General features: G+C 40.9%; 1 protein-coding gene across 3 annotated transcripts in view; it reads right to left on the bottom strand.

Moving 5' to 3' along the window:
• Window positions 1-20510, bottom strand: part of AMPH (amphiphysin) — a 125231-nt gene that overhangs the window by 27952 nt on the left and 76769 nt on the right. For all 3 annotated transcript variants that reach the window (XM_075418609.1, XM_075418607.1, XM_075418608.1), the window contains exons 4-12: window positions 19692-19786; window positions 16674-16769; window positions 15222-15329; window positions 14749-14834; window positions 12458-12533; window positions 11473-11555; window positions 8663-8801; window positions 7066-7194; window positions 2377-2484 (exon numbers count right to left, since the gene is read on the bottom strand). In XM_075418609.1, the coding sequence (XP_075274724.1) occupies window positions 2377-2484; window positions 7066-7194; window positions 8663-8801; window positions 11473-11555; window positions 12458-12533; window positions 14749-14834; window positions 15222-15329; window positions 16674-16769; window positions 19692-19786 (920 nt within the window). The remainder of the gene's footprint in view (window positions 1-2376; window positions 2485-7065; window positions 7195-8662; window positions 8802-11472; window positions 11556-12457; window positions 12534-14748; window positions 14835-15221; window positions 15330-16673; window positions 16770-19691; window positions 19787-20510) is intronic.

The raw sequence follows: 20510 nt of genomic DNA, 5'->3' as shown, positions 1-20510 counted from the left end.
TAATTTGATTCAAGTCCAGGTACGCGCTTCTCCTGTGGATGTAATTCACAAGTATACCTGCTTACTCCGCTGTCACATTATTAGCTGAGCATTTTAGCTCCACAGAAAAATGATAGTTCTGTTCTTATAGCACTAACCCACACAAACCCTGGATGTCCTACTGACTTCCAGGGAAGGAGAGACTGCTCATTTTTCATCTTTTTGTTTGCCTTTCATTGCTCACAAGACCTTTAGCACGAGGGGGAAAGAACAAATTGAGGGAAAGGTGAGACAGACCACAGTCAGCAAACAGGCAAGGGCCAGGTGCGTTTAGAAAGGCCACTTCTGAAGCAGCCATCGAAAGAGAAAAGCAGCTGAGGAAGGGCAGACCGGGGCTCACTCACTGTGGTCTGATCCCCCTGGCAGAGCAGTAGGGAGGTAATTCATTAAATGATCAATAAGGAAGTCATGCCAGGCCTCCCGAGGCATCATGGCACAGATGCCTACTCCTGTCTTCACATCACTACTTCAGCAGTTTGCTGAGGGGACAATACCCGTGACCGAGGCCAAAACCATACACCTACAGAAAGACCACTTCAGGCTCTTTTCTTCATCTCCCTGCAAGGTAGCACTGGGCTCTCCAAAGACTCCAACCACAGGTTTCATTCTGTCTGTGCTGCCATAGCAATGGCCCTGCCACATGCAGGGAGACTGAGACCCAGACTGCAGGGCTGTCGTTCCTTCTAAAACCACAGTTCTCTGACTCCTCCACATGCTCTTGTGGATGTGGACCATCCTTTCTCATATACCTATGTTGGGAGGAAAGGCAAAAGGAGAGCAGAGACTGAAGGTGCTCAGTGAATGCTTCCTATGCACCTTGATGAAAACTTACAATGTACATTGTAATATACATGGAATTATATTCTCTATTTCAAGGTACAGTTGAATCTAAAACAACTCTTTTTCACTGAACTAATAAGCTCTTCTACAATCTGCACAATATTATATAAGGACAAGTGTGCCTGTCACAAAAGTTAAATGTCTTTGCCTGTCACACAAGTTAAACGTCATCTTTTTAATGATCGCACTGCTCTAATCAGCATTATTTACAACACAAGCTGAAAGGGTAGATAGAGTTAGCACAGCTACAGTTTTTTGTCACTGCTCAATGCCAAGGAATTTCCTTCCCCTTCTCCTTCCTCTTTCCTGTTTTGAGGGAGCAAGAAAAATAGCAAGAAAGATGCACAAAGCCTCTGCTCTAATTAAACATTTCTACTAGCAAACCACAATATGAAATTTCAGCTACTGTTCAGAGTGCTGACGATGCACTGTTTTTCTGACAGTGCATAATCCATCAGAGATCACTACAGATCTCATTACACAACTCGGACTGCACACCAGATAAGAAACTAATTAACCAAGGCAGAGATCAGCAGAGAGCCAGGACTATCTCAGCCTTAAAGCTTCTTGTCGCCTCACTCCCTTCCCCGTGCTGCATTCCTGAACAGCTGATTAGTCCTCTCATGTCTCACAGTACAGTCCAGGTTAGTGATAGCCACAGGGATAACAGGTTTTGCTAACAGCATGTTAATATTGTTTCCTCCTCCGTGTACAATGCAGAGCTCCAGCTCTGCTGGCCAGGAGAACTTCCCTAGTGTACTATCAGCCCTATGGGTAGTGAGGGCGAGTTCTGGATCTTAAAATAGCAGGTCCCCTAGGGTAAGCCGATGAAAAACAGCAACTTGCTATATCAACCTTCTTTTTTTCTTTTACTTTTCTTCTTTTTTTCATATTGCAGCAAGAAACTACCATGGCAAATATTACCATACAATACAGAACTTCTTTAACACAACATCCTGCAAGGAAACATCCTATTGCATCCTCTCATTTTCCTTGAGGTTAGGTCTAAAATAGATTTATAAAAGCAAAACCACTCAGATCACATCCACTGCTTGGTACAGAAACTCCATCACAGCAAAGCAATCGCATGCTGACTCCACGAGACCTAGTTCCCCTGAGGCATCCTTCCAGACATGAAAAGCCAAAGCCAGGTCAGGAAAAAAAGTCAGAAAAACAGGTGCTGGAGAATTACAAATACTCAGAGGTACGCTAAAGATGGAATATAACATCATGCTGCAGTCAAGGCCAAGGTACCAGCAACCATTCTCATTGGCAGGCATCTCATTTTACCACCTGACAATTTCCTCTCCTTCCCGTCCATCATCAAGCACAGAGTTAGTGAAGCGGAAAGATGGATGGCTGACTTGAGCTGCTCAGGAGGATGAAGTTTTTCAGACACTGCAGATACACTGCTCATTAGCACACAAGGCAAATCTTTGCTACCAAACACAGCACATTGCATTCATATGCTTTGCGTACCTCAAGGCAAAGAAATACCTGAGACATGGGTGAATGAGTAACTCCTGTTGATACAACATCTGGCTTGAAAGGGTCGAAGTCCAAATCTAGCAAAGATTCCTCTTTTTTAGCTTCAGGAACTTCGTTCTGTTACAAGAGAAACATAACTCTTGAAAAACTCACCTTTCAAAAGCTGCCCTGGGCAGCAAAACATTAAGAGGCCGAAGAAAAACAAAATTATATCACTGAGTTTCTAGCTGTGGTGCAAGTCAGAAGTGGTGGAAGCTCTGAAGGCTTCCCTAAGCTTTAGTGTAACTTCTAATTTTTTTTTTTTTATGAGCTTCACTCTTACAATGCCTTTGTTTTCTCAGTAGTGCAGCTTTGCCTTTTCAGCAGCCCTTTTTCAAAAGTGCTGAGTCTTCACCATTTGACTGTGAAGGCCCTTCTAAAGTGCTTTGAGACAGACACCAAAATTAAAATCTACATAGAATGTATGGACATTGGGTGCCATTTAATATGTGAATCTCTCTCCAAACACAAACATTCGTAAAAAGCCAATACAGAAGGACACAAATACATCTGAATTTAATTTCAATTCTGAACATGAATACTGATTTACATTTAATGCTGCCCTTAGCTCTAAACTTGAGGAAACACCTTGCAAAACAGTAACTACATCTTGCTACACTGATCTGCGCTTACAAAACTGGATTACATGGTAGATCCTTTTTTTGTTTGCAATTAATGAATTAGCCCAGGCCTCTCGGGTCACTATAAATATATGTATTGGTTCTATGGGCTACAGGTCTTTCCCGCTGTAAAGTGACACAAACAAATAATTAGCATGCTTCAACATAAAATTTTAATTGGTGTGAAACTGTAGCTGAGATTTAATTACCACTCATGATAAATATTCTAGGCAAGCATCTTGGTTTTGGCAACAAGGCTAGTACTGCCTACTGCTAGTTGTTCAGTTGCTATTAAATAGTGAGAGAAGCTTGTCTTTTGATGTACAGAACATGCAGATAGTAAAGTATTAATTAGAATCCTATTTTGAAAAGTGTTCAGATTGGAAATGGTACCATGGGAAATTATTTGTACACATACATTCACATATAATCTTAAATCTCAAAATAGCTCCTCAGCTCCCATGCTGGGAATGACAGAGTGACCTGGAACTCTTCAGTCTAGAAGAGGAGTTCTAGCGATGATGTGAGCAGGGCCTACACCAGCGTGAGAGTCACCAGGGTTTGGCTGCTCCACGACTCCTCCAAAGCAGGAAGGCAGGTGGCAGCGAAGTTTATGGATGCAGATGCAGAATAAAGAAGAGATGGTGGTGGTCCATGTGGCACAGAGTTCAGGCGGGGACCTCCTTGCAATTGGGTAGTGTGAATGCGAAAAATTTACACGTGCTGAAAGACCAAACAGATTTCTGGCAAAGTAGTCTGTTGAGGATTATTAAATAGGTAAAAATCGTGTTCAGGAAGCTCCTGAGCTGCAAGTGGCTGAAGGCTGGGAGACTATAGGAGAAAGGGGTGTAAGGAGTACCAACTTTATGTGCCTTGTTTTATATACTTCCCTTGCCCTCTGCTTTTGGCCACTGGTGATGATAGATAACTGGTCTGACACACTGAAGCCGGTGTTATGGTCTCTTACTTCAGAAAGTCAAAACCAGACCAGCCCTTCCCACCAGTAACCAGCATTACACTCTGTCATGCCTTTCATCTGATGTATTTAGATTCCATCACATATGCCCTTGAGGCAAGAGTACTCATATGGTTATACAGCTTGACGAAACAACACAGCATTAGCTAGCATATAATCAGAAACGGATGGAGATGGAAAAGTTAATTTTCAGTGAGGTTCGAGAATGAAGTTGTTACTTATGAGGACTGAATCAAATGAATAGGAGTCTCACTTAGGCCATGTGTACTGACAGCTAAGGTATCTGTAGTGACAGGGTACTGATTATTCACTGCAAAAATTGCCATTACCCATTAACCTCAGACCACAATGAGGAGAACACTTGTCAGAACTTGAGGACAAAGGGCAAAATAAACATACAGAGTAACTGAGATATCCTGCTAGATGGAGATTTAGGAGAAACAAGAACCTCAGGAAACTTCTCAATAAGGCACAAAGCTGTGACAGGAAGGCCTGGCAGTCATCCTGTGTTAATTCCACCATAGCAGGACAGCATGAATAAACGCCACATTTGAAAGAGGTGTCTGTGGCAGAAGCAAGGCTGTACCTCTCGGAGGACGTGTTTGCACAAGGGATGGAGAAGGCACAAGAAACCTGCAAGGACCATCAGAACTGTCACAGTCTGTGCAAGCCTTAAAACAGCCCTAAGATACGGGTTGGTCACTTCCAAGCTGTCGGACATACTCAGACATCCTAAGTACACAGAAGGGGCCTATTATAAAGGCCCACAAAGTCCAAGCTAGTAACCGGACATTAGGGAGCAATGTGATGTGAAGAAAACAAGAAGTAAAGCAGGGAACACTCATTTCAAAATGATCCTTTCATCCGGTCACCCAGATATCACATCTTCTCACCTCTTTCTTTTACTTAGCAGTAATTAAATCTATTTTTGACAATGAATAAACTGGAAGCATGAGCTGCTTTGTTGAATCATGACCAAAATATTTAGCAGCATCACGCAGAACTGTCTTTCAGCATCTTGCGCAGCACCAAATGCATTAGTACTGCTTGGTAAAGAAAGATGAACGATAACAATTACAGGTTATTTGTGTTCCAGAGGAGAAGAGTTTGGCCTGTTCGTAATCCTCTCTGAAACATGGGATTAAAGCAGCAAAGCTTCATTCACCAGCCTGTGGGTTCTGTGTCTCTGAGTGAGCAGAGTGCCAGGGACACCAGCCCTGGTCCTTTGGGAAGTCCTGCACCATTAGAGGGCTCTGCAGGCTCCATAGCTTCCTCCATACTGCCCAGCAAGGGCTCTGGGCGTACAGGAGATGCTGTAAGCACCAGGAGGAAGAAGTCCATGTTTCCTGTGGATTTCATGCAATATATTTTCAACAACTGGTTCTCTTACAGAAGGATATAAAACCTATACATCACACTATTTGGGTATGCCTGTACATACTCAGAGATCTCAGATACAAGAAGGATGCTTTAGTGATGAGGGTAGGTTCTGTGGAGGTAGAAGTGCCAATGATTCACGAGAAGGTGGCCAGGAAATAGCTTAGGTCATTCCCAGGTCACTCACTGTGGAGGAGGGAGAGGCATAAATCACTCACTGAAGGGAGATCAATCTTTTCTTGAGAGAAAAGGTAAGGATTTCAGTTCTCAGGAGCACACCACACTTATATTATGCCATTCTATTTTTATACCAATCTCTCATGGAAAGGATTTAAAGATTCTGGAAATGTGACTTACTCATTTAAAGCCATATTCCAGTGTCAGCTCTTCATGTAAAAGCAAACCTCTTCCACTGCTGCTTCCCTGGCTGGCCTGACAGGTGAAGGTTAGGTGGATTGAGCATTTAATGCAAGGGGCCACGTCTAGCACAGGTTACACCGACTCCTACCACTGATGTCAAAGCTCATGCTGCCAGAGTGAGAATTCCCATGAAGTCAGGGTACAATGATGCAACGGACCCGCAATTTCCCTTCAGTAGGGGGGCCCAGCAGCAGCTGATTCTGGAAGCTGCCATTAATTCTTTAATTGCATGGGGACTTAACTATAAATAACTCTTTTCTCTTCCAAATAGATCCTTATGGACAGCAATGCTTTTTTCTCCCCTCGACAAGAAGGAAAAAAGAAACAAAAAATCACATGTTCAAATTCTCCAAAATACTTTTGGTTTTCATCGCTGGGCCTACATTCTCCTGTGTTGTCAAATGAATTAGCACAAAAACAATAATTCACATGAAAACAAAAATTCATAAACATTCTGCATAAGCTTCAGATTTGCATATTTCTCCCCAGTCTATCAGACACAGGCTCAGATTTCAGAGCTGTAATTACCATAATAGAAAGGGCCCACTATTGAACAACCAGCAGTCACCAAAACCGCATCAGTGCCGAATAACTGAACACAAATTATACAGACTTATTTTATGCAATCTGGCTTTTCTGTTTGTTATACGCAATTTTTAAAAATTTCATAATAATGAGATAAAAGTAATTTTGATCCCTTCTCTGCTGTATAACTAATGTTTCTATGAGTCAAAACCAAGTGAATGATTATCTAGCTGGAGCAGCCTTTTATACCTTCAAAGAATTGATTAAAACAGACAAGTTCCAATTTTTTATAAATCCCTCAAAGGAAAAAAAGGAATACTTTTTATGATTTTGATGGAAGAAATGTAAATAACCAAGGATCCCTGTAAAGTGTCACTTGAGATGCTTGGGATTAGAAATAAAGCATCTTAGATCAACTCTTAGCTTGTAATGAAATCTGGATTCAGGTAAATCTCAAATGTGGCTGTGCTTCACAGTATTTTTAGTCAGGCCTCTCAGGAAATCTCTCATTTGTTTCAATATATTAGCAATGCTAGCCTTCTTGAGTGATTATGAGTGACCAATTCAAACATAAAAGATCGAGTGCGTGACCCTTTCAAGATAATATAAAACGGTAATTGTGCCTCAGCTTTCTACCTGCACCCTCCTGCTCCCACCCCATGGAGACCAGACCTAAGGCACTCTCTTGGCCAACTCCGGGCGATTGCCAGTTGGACCCAGACACCATCCGCTGAAGCTTACCTGTGATGGGGTCGTCACATTGATCTCTGGGACAAAATTGTCATCAAAGAAGTTAATGATGTTCTCCTGTTGTAACTCCTTCGTGGGCGTGAGCTTAGGCAGCGGTGGGACTGGCGGACCTTTCCTCAGCTAGGCAGACAGCAAAAATGTCACAGACTAGTTCAGGGATAAAAGAAAGAGCTTTAAGCTAGGCCTAAACAATTTGTGTTCGGTTTTTATCTCTGCTGCTTCACCTTAAATGTGGGAAAAAGCCATGAGGCAGAAGTTTGGTTGCTCACCACGCAATGCCTTGAAATAAACGTTACAATAATAAACCAACACAATCCAACCCAAGGTTTAAGATTTCATACAAAAGCATTTTGTGGCTGATTTTTTTCTACTGTGATGGGCGCACAGTGCAAGTCACTTCCCTCTGCTATGCAGCCCACAGCTGAAATGGCGATACTGCCCAGAACCAGGCCTCTGCAGCTTTTTGGATTCTTAAGTTCATTCCTATTTAGCTGTGGGATATTGTCCCCGCCCACCTGTTTAAAGACTACTTAATGCTAAGAGTATATAATCTCTGTGAACCACAGCATCTCCCAGGTGCTCAGGTTACCAATTCTCCCTGCTCTACAGAGATTCATGTAACTATAACAAACTAATTGCTTGGAATAATACCAAATACTATCGCATAATTCAAAAATCTGTCAAAATACCAAGAAAAAAAATCCACATAAAATCCTCAGGTGGTATATAGTGACATAACACTATTGGCACCAGTAAAACTAAACTGATTCATATCAGATGAATACTCAGGCCGCGAGATGTCACATTTTGGGAGGCCAGAGAAAACAAGTGTGATCACATGTAATCAAATGTAAAACCAGATTTCTCCTGACGTGTTCACCCATAGAAACAGCAACCAGCACAGAAGCTATCCCCCATTCTGAAACATCAGTCATGTCAACACGTCTTGTGTTTGATATGTTCATGCAGTATCATATGCAACTCTTATGCTGCAGATAAAGCCTTTCATGAAAATGATGCTTATTTCACCAGTACTGGTGAGAATAGAAATGACTCCAACAGTGTCAGACTTCTCAATTCAGTGTTAATAACAACCAACAAGCCTTTAATTATCAGTAATTATCACAGTGGCATTTAAGCTAGCTCTATTATTTACCATTTTAGAGGGAAATCCATGGTGGCCGACCAGTGACACTCACAAATTTGAAGATGAATGAAAAGCAGCAATATATAATGCACTGAAATTCATGAGGAGGTTTTAGAAATCGGTTTTTAAAACTGTCACTGCTAGGATACAGTTCCTTAGAGACTATGCTACTTTTTCAGAAGTGTTTTGCTCTGCCACCACAAGTGCCCCGCAGTTCACCAGGCACCTTTAATTTTCTTCACTCCCCCTTATATGAAAACCACTTTCCACCCATGCTCGTGACAGAGATGAGCAGCCAATGAACAGAACAGCGTGCAACAGAGCCAGTGGCCTCCTTGTCAGTTCTCAGTCACTGCCTAGATTAAAAATCCACCATCTACATCATCTCAGCTATCTTTTACTGCACAGCAGGCCAATTTCTCCCGTTGGGTTTCCGCTTACCTGTGTGGGTGACTTCGGCCGGGCTGGTGCCGGAGATGCTGGTGCCAGCATATGATTGGGACTAGCAGTAGGGCTAGGCAGGGGAGACACTTCCTCCGGTGGTGACGGTGTTTTCGCAATGCGGAGTGGACCTGAATCACTAGACAGAAGCAAAGCAGTGGTGAGGACATACATATTATGCTGACTTCTTACCTTGACAATTTGATGCAATAGCTGAACTGCATCCTGATGTAATGCCAGTGATCACAAAATGCAGTACACACTGGAGATGAAGTGAGCTATTGTATAACGACTAAACGTAAAACTGCCATTAAATTCAATCAAAATTTGGTGATCTAGAGTGTCTAAGGAAGTTTTAATTCTGAGTGATCTTGATTTTTGGAACTTCTGTTTACTTGATCATTATAACTTGAGGGAAACAGAGTACCTGCATTTTTTCAGATTCTGTATTTGAACTAATGTGTCATTTACAAGTTTGTAACTATTATAAAATGTCAGATGGAATTATTGTCTTCATTTCACAGATTTCTAGAATAAAAGTCTCCAAAGATAAACTCAGGGGAAGACACAACAGTAAGTAATGCAAATAATCTTAAAAGCTCAGCAATTTCAGAAAGGTTTCAATAAAATAAGACACAACCAAATTATTAGTAGGGTACCACTACTTAGAGGCACAACTCAGCACAACTATAGACAAGCAGTAGCCATGTGACTTGAACAGAGCTCTGCTGATACTAAGCAAAGATCTGGTGAAGTCCTGAGAAAGCATCTGCCCTTCCCATGAAAGGACCTGGTGCCAACACTGAGACATACTCAGCAACCTAGAAATGCTGAAAGCTTACAACTCGGGGAAGCTATAAACTACAGCACTCAACAACCACAGTACTCAGTAAGAGAAGAGCGACTCCTACACATCCTCAAGGAGAACCAAACGCGCTACCTGATTGAGGAGACCACACCATAAGCATATTCCTAAAGCTAACACAAGAAAAAATTTGTTCTTTGGAAAGGACAGACTTAGCTCACACTCACCACCTCTTTCTGTGGAAATATTAAAAAAGAAAAAACAAGCAGTTATTCAGAAACTTCTTTCCCAGGTACAGTATTTGCCTTCAGGACAGAGTATTCAGTAGCATACAAGTTTTTAAGACGTTTCTTTTTACACTGTTCTTTAAAGGAAAGATTAGATACTGGACTTGTCTAGTATCTATTTCTCATGCATCTAAAAAGGAAAGCTCTTTTATCTTACAAAGACCCATTCCTGAGCAGTCTTTTAGAGCACCATAACTAATAATGGAATTCACAATCTATCCAGATTTTCACACAGGCTCTGTGAACAGTACAGCAAAAAAGAGTAACATGGTAACTAAAAAAATGATGTATTTTTTAAAAGCGTTTTTAGAATAAGTTAAGAATTAACACTGCGTTAATCTACGTCTACTCATTTGCAGCAATAATTATTATTTCTCTCATTGATGGGATGAGCTATTCAGTGGGAATGAGCATGTGCAGGCTGGACATGGTCTAGGAGGCACAGCTGGACAAAATATGTTTGTTACGAAAACTGCTTGAAGTTTTCTAACACTACATTATTTTTCATGCCAGAAAAGTATTTTACAAATCCTTTATGGAAACACAGTCCAGCTTGCGAGTCCATCCTAAAGCAGGTGAAAGTGGTGATGCCTGAGCTAACAACTCTGGAGGCAGCGTGTAAATACATCTGAGCATAGATTAACACTGGACTAATCCAAACCAAACATTTTGGACACGTTCTTAATAAAGTAGTTCTGAATTTTGCATCAGGTCAGCAGGTTCAATGTTTCACTCCTTGTTCTTCCAAAGTGAGATCAAAACAAATGTAGAAATATCAGCCATATGTTTGAGGCAGATGCTACGTTGTTTCGTCAGTCTTAATTGTTGCTAATCTGAGCCCAGCTTGAGGGCAAATTACCAGTAGCGATAACATTGTTCTGTGCTTCTGATGAGCTGGGATTGGCTGGAAATTCAGGATTTATGTATTCACTCTAAATATCATTGCATTTTGAGAAGTCTCACTGCTTCGGAATTTCAACCTCTTCTGCTGATCACTATTACAGTACCAAGAGATCAAATCATGGCAGAAAGGCTGCATTTGTTGCAAGCGAAAAATCAGAGATACTGCACTGGCATCCACTGACCTTAAGGGAGTACCATCTGATTTTAAACTTTTTTGCTCTTGTTTTTATTTTAAGACAAGATTTCTCCTGAAAGTAATTAAAAATACGGCATTTTGTGACATTCGTTTTATTTCAGCTTTTCAGCTTTTTATGATGCACTCTCAGATCACATTTCATGACTTCTCCCCATCAGCAGTAAAGATAAAAGCTGACGTACAAAGGTTGGGATTCTCACCTAATCATATGCCTTTAGGAGCTAAAAACACATCTAAATGTTTCAAAGCTTTAAAAAAAATGGTGAGAGTTAGCAACATTGCTGTAAACTAAGCATCTAAGAATAAACAAGCTACATATTTAGCTGCTGCAAATTGGTGTAACAGTCTACAATGAACTAGGCTAAATTGCAATAGCTGAGAATCTGGCTTTTATTCTTTTTTTGAAAGGAAAAATAAGTGGGTGATGAAGGAAGTTTTGTACCTTTACTCATGTTGAGAAGAACTTCATCCAAGGTACCTTCATCTACCATCCTGAATGAACAGACCCAGTGACCATGTTGTGCAGCAATTGCTACACATGGTGTAGGTGATTTCTACACATGCTGAAACCCATAAAGCCTACAACAACGCAATTCATTAAAAAAAGCATCAAATTCACCTTGGTGCCCCTTGAATGGTGAAGGCCTTGTCTGCATGCTGATCCCCCAGCTTCGTCATCACTTCATACAGTTTGTGACATAACTGAGAAAACAAAACACTTGCCTGAGTTTATATGAAGGACTCTAGTCATGATTAAAAACACAGGTGATAAATCTCGTCTGATAACTGATAACCTGATAATATATGATCTGATAATTTTAAAATGGCATACAGATCCTTCCAAAAATACTCAGTGCCACGTACATATCAACAGCCTACGTGGAAATCTATCGGAATCCATAGAATCAAAGGTAACAGCAGTTCTTCAAAAACATAAGCGAGTTTTCAGATACCAAGTTTATAAGTGTGACTGGCTGCTACTTGATCTCTGATGAAGGAGATCGCCTGGTTTAAAGCAATGTGGGTTGCCGAAAAGATTCATGTTTTCCCCTCAAAAGCCTAATCCCAATTTACATGGGACTTCAGTTAAGCAAGTTCTCCAAACAATTTTGGTTCCTATTAGTAGGTTACTACAGATAATTCACTATCACTTAGAAAGGTACATTTAAAAGATCCTCACTGAAACTGCTCGATTTGCCTAACAGTCACAGACATAATGTTGCATTGCTGAAAATGTATATAGCAGTCTTGAAGGGAATGCTTGACATGCTTTTCTTGTACTGATTAAAGCAGTGAGACGCTTAGCAATTGGACATGGAAAAAATACTGAAGGAAAGAGTATGCTAAAAAGAACAGAGAAGTTATCAAAATAGAAAGTGAATTTAGTGCTACAACTGATAATGCACTGCAATCCTAAATTGTATGGGCTGCCCCTTCCTTAATTGTAAGCAGAAACAAATACAAAGGTTACACTACAAATCTGGATCTAGGGCAAGTTCTCATGTGTGCCTCTGCGAGATTTTTACTGCTGCATTATAAGACATTTCCTTGCTGTTACGCATATCACATAATCCGTTATACACGAGATACTCATTTTTACTCACTAAAGCTATCTCCTTGTGAAACTTGGCTTCGAGGCTGGATACATTTTTGAAGGTGTTCACATAGAAGCCAACTCGTCTACGGAGACGAAGAAAGGAAAAAGAGAATAAAAGATAGGGGTGGGAAGGCTACAAAGGCAAATTAATTTCTTTCCAGACTACAACAAACATTCTTGGCTATTATTCTCAGCAAAGCAAATAATTGGATCGAATGTCAACATTTCAGACTAGTTCATTCATTATTATTTCTGTTTGTGTTGAGAACCATCACATTTCACACAGCACAGAGTGAACCAGGTTGAGACTACTCCACAGCAGGGGGGCTTCAGCTTGTTTTAGAGACGGAGAAGGCTGGAAAAGGATTGGCACGAGTGCAGCACAAGCACATGAAAGGCAAGGTGCCCTGGGCACCCCATCTCCCACCGGACAGCAGGCAACCATTGACTGCAAGGAGAGAGGTACCACTCCGGCACTGCGAGCGCCTGCGCCAGAGATAATCTCACAGCACCTAGGTCATGCAGCTGTGTCTGGAGGCAGCCTAGGAGGTACGGTCTAGGGGTGGGTGTCCCATGCTCAGCCCTCCTTAAGGAAACGAGCCCTGAAATACATGCATATGTAAGAGAAAATAATTTCTAATATAGACTAGACATTTTTTCACGTCAGTGAAAAATCTGCTTGCTCGGAGTGAGTAATTAGATAGCTTTTGTACACTTTGAAAGCCAAAGGTCTTTTCTTAGATTTTGAATTATTCCTTTTCCTATTTTAAAGCCTGCATGTGCAATTTCTCCAAACTCAATTTATTAACAAAAATAATCTCTGGCATAAGAATAAGCCTGCAAAGTGTCAACTCATTTGATTATTTTCTTCCTGAAGAACTGTAATAACTAAAAAAAGGACTCTGAAAGCAATTGCTTTCTACACTATGCCTATCGGGGCAATGGGCACAAACTGAGGCATAGGAAGTTCCAGCTGAACATGAGGAAGAACTTCTTCCCTCTGACGGTGACGGAGCACTGGCACAGGCTGCCCAGGGAGGTTGTGGAGTCTCCTTCTCTGGAGATATTCAAGACCTGCCTGGACAAGGTCCTGTGCAGCCTGCTGTAGGTGACCCTGCTTCGGCAGGGGGGTTGGACTGGGTGACCCACAGAGGTCCCTTCCAACCCCTACTATTCTGTGATTCTGTGGTTGCTCAAATTAAATTCTACCTGTCCCTGAGACTAGTTAGTGGGCAACACACATAACAAAATAAACGGGCCCTTACTCTAAATCATTCATCTGCAGTTTTACTTCTAGTAAGCCAATTAAATAAATATCTTGAAGTGCTAAGAAGCTTTTCAACTGAAATACGCAGAAACACAGCAAGAAAACCCTCTATTGATCTGAAATTTAACAGGAATTCATTCCAAAGGCAGAGAAGACAAAGGATACTTCAGTGACTCACAACGCATTTCCACTCCAGACTGTCATTTGTTAAAGAACATAGCACACTAATGAGATGCTTGTTTTTCTACTGCTTTTGTTCGCCTCTTCATTTTTTCTGCATCTTCTGTGTAAACACAGTCTATGATTATACGTCCCAAATGAGTGATCTATGTCATCAAATGCTTTTACATTGCAGACATAGTCCGCGCAAAACTAAGAAATGCGTATTCTGAAGTAATTATCATATTATTTTTCTCTTCTTCTACTGCTTTAGTAGTATTTTATAGGAACTTGGAAACAACAACTGCTGTAAAACCTTTATACATTTGTAAGCGTCGTCACTTTGATACCTTTTACAGAAAAATGACCTACAAATAGACCCACTGTGAATCTTCTGGAAAAGCGTGTGGCTGCTCTGTACAATTACTTTTGACAGTGGAAACATTTGATCCTTTTTATTAACAAGTATCTTTTTTTGTTTTTTTTTTTTTTTTTTCCCTTGAAAGGCTCAGGTATCCACTATCAAGGTTTCTCAGAAAGGTGATGGAAGCAGTGGGTCATGGTCATGATCTGCTGTTATGTGCTGCCACTGCTCTTTATCCACAAAATGCAGAGCTTTTTGCACCTCAGAATGAAGATATGATACAGAATCTTAAGTGCCAATTATATGGGAAAAAATAAGCATAGTTACACCTACAATAAGTGTAACTTTGGATTATTGTCAGACATTTTCCCTTTTATTCTTTCAAAAAGATAACAGACAGGATCTTCAAGGAGCCATCAAACCATTTTCTATCAGCTCGTTAAAATCCCTTGATTCCCCTTTCTCAGTCCCGCTTTAGGCCTTCCAGACAATATCTGCCTAGGCTTACCGTGACCACAGAGATGGCAACTCTTCTTGTAAATCAGTATTAAACTCTTCAAACACTTTCTGTGCTTTTTGAAACTCTTCTTCTGCCTAAAACAAAATGAAACAGGGTGCAATCACTATGACATAGGAACACCGAGCAAAGCTGGTTTTGTGGGTCTCTTTGCGGGCCTTTTAAAATTTTTTCACAAAGGATGTGGCTCAGTCCCACACCACACAGGCAAACACAGGACTCACTGTCCGCCAGGTCTCATCAAGAGAGAAAGTTAGCGCTCATATGAGACTCTTTCCTGGGCGAGGCTGAATGTGCCCTCCCCACCCACCAAAATACTCCATACACATTTATGCTTCAGGATATCGATAGTTCCATTTCTGAGCGAGGAAACAGAAGCGAAACTCTGTACTCAGTCTCTGCACAGAAACAAATGCCACCCAAGCTCCTGAAGTCTTCTACCAGTATCCTTCCAAGCGTGCTACCTTGGTAATTCTGCCCTCATCTTTTCTTTTTGAGCTCTGCAGGGCTTCTAGATGATGCCTTGCACTGTCGTAGTCCACCAGCTTTCTGCTTCGTTTTGCAATGCGAGTCTGTACAGGGGTAGAAATGAAAGTCAGCACAAGTAACACTTTTCAAAAAGCTATTTTACCTATGTCGTCATTTAAGTTTTTGACATGTTTTTATTCTCATATATCTGCTGTTCATATCTAAATTACTATACCATGCAGGAACACGGACACCGTAAAAGAGACAAACTAATCACCCTATTTTAAATAAGGAATCCATTTACAGATGGTTTGGAAGGGGATTTTGTAGGTGTAAGGCTTACATGCCTTAGAAGCGAGATAACAATGTTATGTATGACTTGTCTCATTCTCCAGAATAAATGGACCTGTTAAACTCATGGCAAGACCATCTTTTTCCCTCATATATAGTGTGTAAATTTAATAAATAATGTAGTATTTATGAGTTGGAAAAATGCTTAAAATACACGTCTCAGTATAGTTGCTCTGACACGTAACTAAGATAATTGGAATTCAACACACAATAGGAATTATAATTTACCTGCTAAGTCTTTTAAAACTTAAAAAAGTTCTTTGATATACACTGACTTTGCAAAGCTATACACTATACGTAAACCCCACATGCTGAGAGGGCATAAGCGCAGTCTGATTTACAAGCAAGTTTGAGACTGAGTGTCAGTAATGTTGGGATTTTTTTTTTTTCACCCTGACATAAATGACAAAGGGGATGACTGCGTGTTACCTACTCAATTATAAACCATCACAAAGAATTTACAGCTATGCCCATACAGTCACATTCAAATATAAAAGTATCTACCTCTCACCTGCAATGATTCTTTATCCCTATATATTTCATTTAGCAATCATCTCCCTGTAGTGTACACCAGACAGGCATCCGGGAGAGGCTAGATTCTGCCTAACAGTCTCTCCTGATGCGTATCACAAAATCTTTTCTTGTAACTAATTAAAAGACAGGAACCATGGCTTAGTTAGGAGAAAGATATTTAGATACCCACAGGTGCATCTAGCCAATAACAAGAGGCCGCCTTCTCATGTTGTAATTTGTCTGGCATTTTAACAGCTGAAGAGCTTAATGTGTCCCTGTTGAAGTCAGTGAGAATTATCTCATACCAAATAAACAGGAGCAGGAAAAAACACAAAAGTTTTATCTCCAAAGGCTAATTTACTTCCAAGTACTACTGCATGAAAAATATTTTTGTTCACTTGGAAAATCAGTGCAGCCTAACGTCAAGGCTTTACTTACAGAACATCATTTACATTGCAGAACAGAATGACTTCCACCTCCCCTCCTTTTGTTAATTTTTCTTTGCTCGTAATCTCATTTTCTATTTATTTGATGACTCAACAGTAATTTTACAAATTGTCCTTTATAGGAAATCATTACTGTACTTTGATATCAGGAAATTGTCCTAGATATGTATCCAAGGTCAACAACGACCCATCCACTAGTTTTTGATGAAAGTCTTCCCAAAGTTCATCACATTTCTGTAAAGGCAGAAAAGGAAAAATGCGCTTAGCAGTTTAATTCCACTCCAAACCTAGGAGAAATACAAATGTAGCTGGTAAAGATTAATCTTTCTGAATTTTTAAAATGTTCCTTATGGCAATAAATCAGAGTGCACTTTCAAGGTAAATGAAAAGGAATACCTTGACATTGCAAGTTTTAATTCACAACAAAAGATGATCTAGCTTAATGACTACTTTGTGTTTTCCTTCTTTCGAACAGTAATTGCTATGTGAAAATAAGGATATCACAGATTCAAGGTCTTCCTCGGGGTTTCAGGTCCCTGAGGGTCAACAACGCAGAATCTGAAGCTGCCCTCATTCTTACGCCTAAGTGTATTCGCTCATAATGAACCTTCCTTGTAGACAAAAGAAGTACAGCTAAAAGTAGAAGAGCAAACAAAATAAAGGAAAAAATAAAGCAGGTTTCCCATCAATTACAAGGATTTGTAAGCTTAGCTTTGCTTGGTCATTTTTAAAATAAAAGCTGGGGAGACCTACCCTAAGAAAGGTCTTCCATCCCATACTTTTTGTGCCATTGAGATACATTTGATGAAATGGCCAATGCACAGAACTCTGCCTCGTCCTGCTAGAGCACTGGGATGCCAGATACGAAACGTGCCAATATCAGCAGGCAACATAAACTCTGCCCCAGAAGCTACAGTGCTTTTCCCCAGTCCCCTTTGCAGCTCCGGGGTAGTCAACAAGAGAAACCCCTTGTAGTTTTCTGGTTCTTAAGAACATGTTAATGCAGCTGATGTGACAAGGACCCCGTGGGGAGCGGGGTGAGATTCCTTGCCAGAAGCAAATCCTGTTACATAGAGACATAGTGCTCGAGGTCCCAGGTTCTCGACAGAACAAGTCATTAGCACATGTTAAACATCCTGATTCCCTTTTTCCTCGCACATTTCAAAAATGACTGAACTCCCTCCTTTGACAGAAGAGAGGCTAAAGGGGACCAGCACTGCTTTGCAGGGCTGTTATCCTCACCGGCAAGTCCAGAAAGCTATTCCCTAGTGTTTGTTTTATCACGAGCCACTATAGGGCACATTATAAATGCTGTGCTGGCATTCAGTTCACTCATTTCCTACCCTAAGTGAGTCCCTAATGAATTATTACAATCTATTAGTCATGCTTAAAAGAAATACCTCATTTATTAACACAATATTTAATCACAGTGGTCTACAGAGCAGCACAGCATTAGATCATAGCAAGAAACTGCCAGTCTTGTACATGTGCCTTTGTATCTTACTGATACATATTTTGGACAAATTAAAATCATGGAGGTTGTCTGAGAGCTAGCAGGCTCAAAAACATTGCTGAAGAGTCTTTTAAGCCATTCTCTTTCCTACCATACAGAATAAAGTAATTTAGCTGGATCCCTTCTGTAATGATCATTTATATCATGCACAGCACAAATATATGTCTTTTTTACTCCAGGTTGAGGGATGCATAAATATACACTTGCGATCATATCAGGAAAAAATCAGGAGCAGAAATTTTGTAATGTTGTCCACCTGAGTCCTTTATTAAGAAGACACATCTAACATTTATCCCTATATCTAATAGAGATTGAGAGCCAATTTTTGGTCTTTTCATACACAATTACAAATTTCCAAGTGCAAAATCTAATAGTCTACAGATACAAGACAACGTGCTACAGCAAGATGCAGCAGGAGATCTGTTCAACCTAAAACAATATAAGTGGTATGGTATCTTAACTTATACGATCTGGAAGTTGAGTGCTTTTAGAATCAAAACCATGTCACACCTTCAGCAGCAGGGAAAGGTAGAGAAAGACAGCCATAGAATCACAGAATGGTAGGGGAAGGGACGTCTGGGGGTCATCTAGTCCAACCCCCCTGCCGAAGCAGGGTCACCTACAGCAGGCTGCACAGGACCTTGTCCAGGCGGGTCTTGAGTATCTCCAGAGAAGGAGACTCCACCACCTCCCTGGGCAGCCTGTTCCAGGGCTCTGTCACCCTCAGAGGGAAGAAGTTCTTCCCTATGATCAGCTGGAACTTCCTGTGCTTCAGTTTGTGCCCATTGCCCCTTGTCCTGTCACTGGGCACTACTGAAAAGAGCTTGGCCCCATCCTCCTGACACCCATCCTTGAGCTATTTATAAACAATTATAAGGTCCCAGAGAAGAAAAGCAATCATTACGCAGATTTGGGAAGACTGCTCTGTCTTCCAGTTTCATCTTACGTTATGCAGGAGGCCTTGCAAACTGAATGCCAGGTGGTTAAACGCTGCACTGGTAACAGTTTGCACTTTCCTGTCACCACCAGCACATTTACTGACAGACTTCCCCCAGAATTTGGGCTGTTTAAGCAGGCAATTCAGACCACCTCAAGTCAAATTCCTGCAGTGTCCTCTAAAAAATTATGTTCTTCTCTCATCAGTGGAGGAAGCTAAAAGGCTAAAATGCATAGTGCCCTGCAGCCTAATTTGCCCTTAAATTCCAGGTTCTTGTCAGAGAGAGGCAAGTGTCCCATCAGATATCCTGTTTCGTGCCACTGGCCCAACAGTTATTACATACCACACAAGGATAAGCAGATTTAGATAATTTTTAACATTCAGTTGAATTGAGAATCTCAACTGTAAAACTGCATGTAAGATACCTTGTACAAACTTGTCAATCCATTGCTATCAGGACCAATTCCGCTCACACTGATGCTTACCTCAGTGGGAGCTTACATCAGCTAGTTCGTAAAACAGACATTGCAAACACAGCATCTGGTCAGCAGGAGGTGCATTTCACAAGACCAAAAATTTCTATGCTCAGAAAATGGGATTTAACATACACCAAAGAATTACAGGAAATTTCAGGTGTACACTTCTCAACAGCTCAGATTAATCCATTTGCAGTCAAAATACTTTGTCCTCTTTCCACGTATCTTACCTCTCCAATCATTTTCACATCTTCTCGTCCATACCAGTCTGGCTCATACACTTCATGAAGAGACTCTGTAAGCTTCTTTGAGGCATCTTGCATCCCTGAAATCAGACAGACAGAGGAACATATAACTGCAAACTACAAGAAACGGTTGCTAAATATCTTAATTTTGACCCACATGTACCCACTATACTATTCCCTCTGACACGTTGAGAATATCGTTTTCAAGAGCTGAAATAAAACCTTCATTTTCACCCAGCTCCCCCAGGTTAATAAGAAATGTCCCTCACAGAAGGACTAAGCCATGTTTATATGCAGAAGAAAGCTTCTACCAGATTAGGGATTCTATTTTCTTTTCTGAACTAAACATATCTGAACATGAATAACAACTCGGAGGGTACTCCTGCCCACTAAAGCCACGAAATACCCAATTGAGAGACTACCACTGAAAACACAATCAAACAGTACCCTGCCTTTGGTTATTCTCAGCTCTTCCACCTTACAGAACAGTTTCCTAACTTGACCATAATGAGTACCATACCAGCCTGTACAGAAGAGGACACATTTCCACAGTGGCATGGTTAAAATGGTAGAGATTTACGGGAATTGCTGGCTATAAAAGCAGACTTAGGAGAAAAGCTAGAAGAGGTCTGAGCTGAACAAAAGTGCTCCGCAGAATGGGGGAGGTCGCACACAGGTGGAAGATATGTCAAGATTTCTCTGTTTCCTTGTTTTCAAAGACATTTAAGTCTCAGGAGCTTTCACATGTTAAGTGAGAGTGGTTGAGCTTGTTATTCTTGTGCCCAGAATAATGATGGTGACCTA

The sequence above is a fragment of the Opisthocomus hoazin genome, chromosome 4 (genome assembly GCF_030867145.1).
Source record: "Opisthocomus hoazin isolate bOpiHoa1 chromosome 4, bOpiHoa1.hap1, whole genome shotgun sequence".
Taxonomy (NCBI): domain Eukaryota; kingdom Metazoa; phylum Chordata; class Aves; order Opisthocomiformes; family Opisthocomidae; genus Opisthocomus; species Opisthocomus hoazin.
The sequence above is the reverse complement of the archived record's forward strand: the minus strand, read 5'-3'. Positions and strand labels throughout refer to the sequence as shown.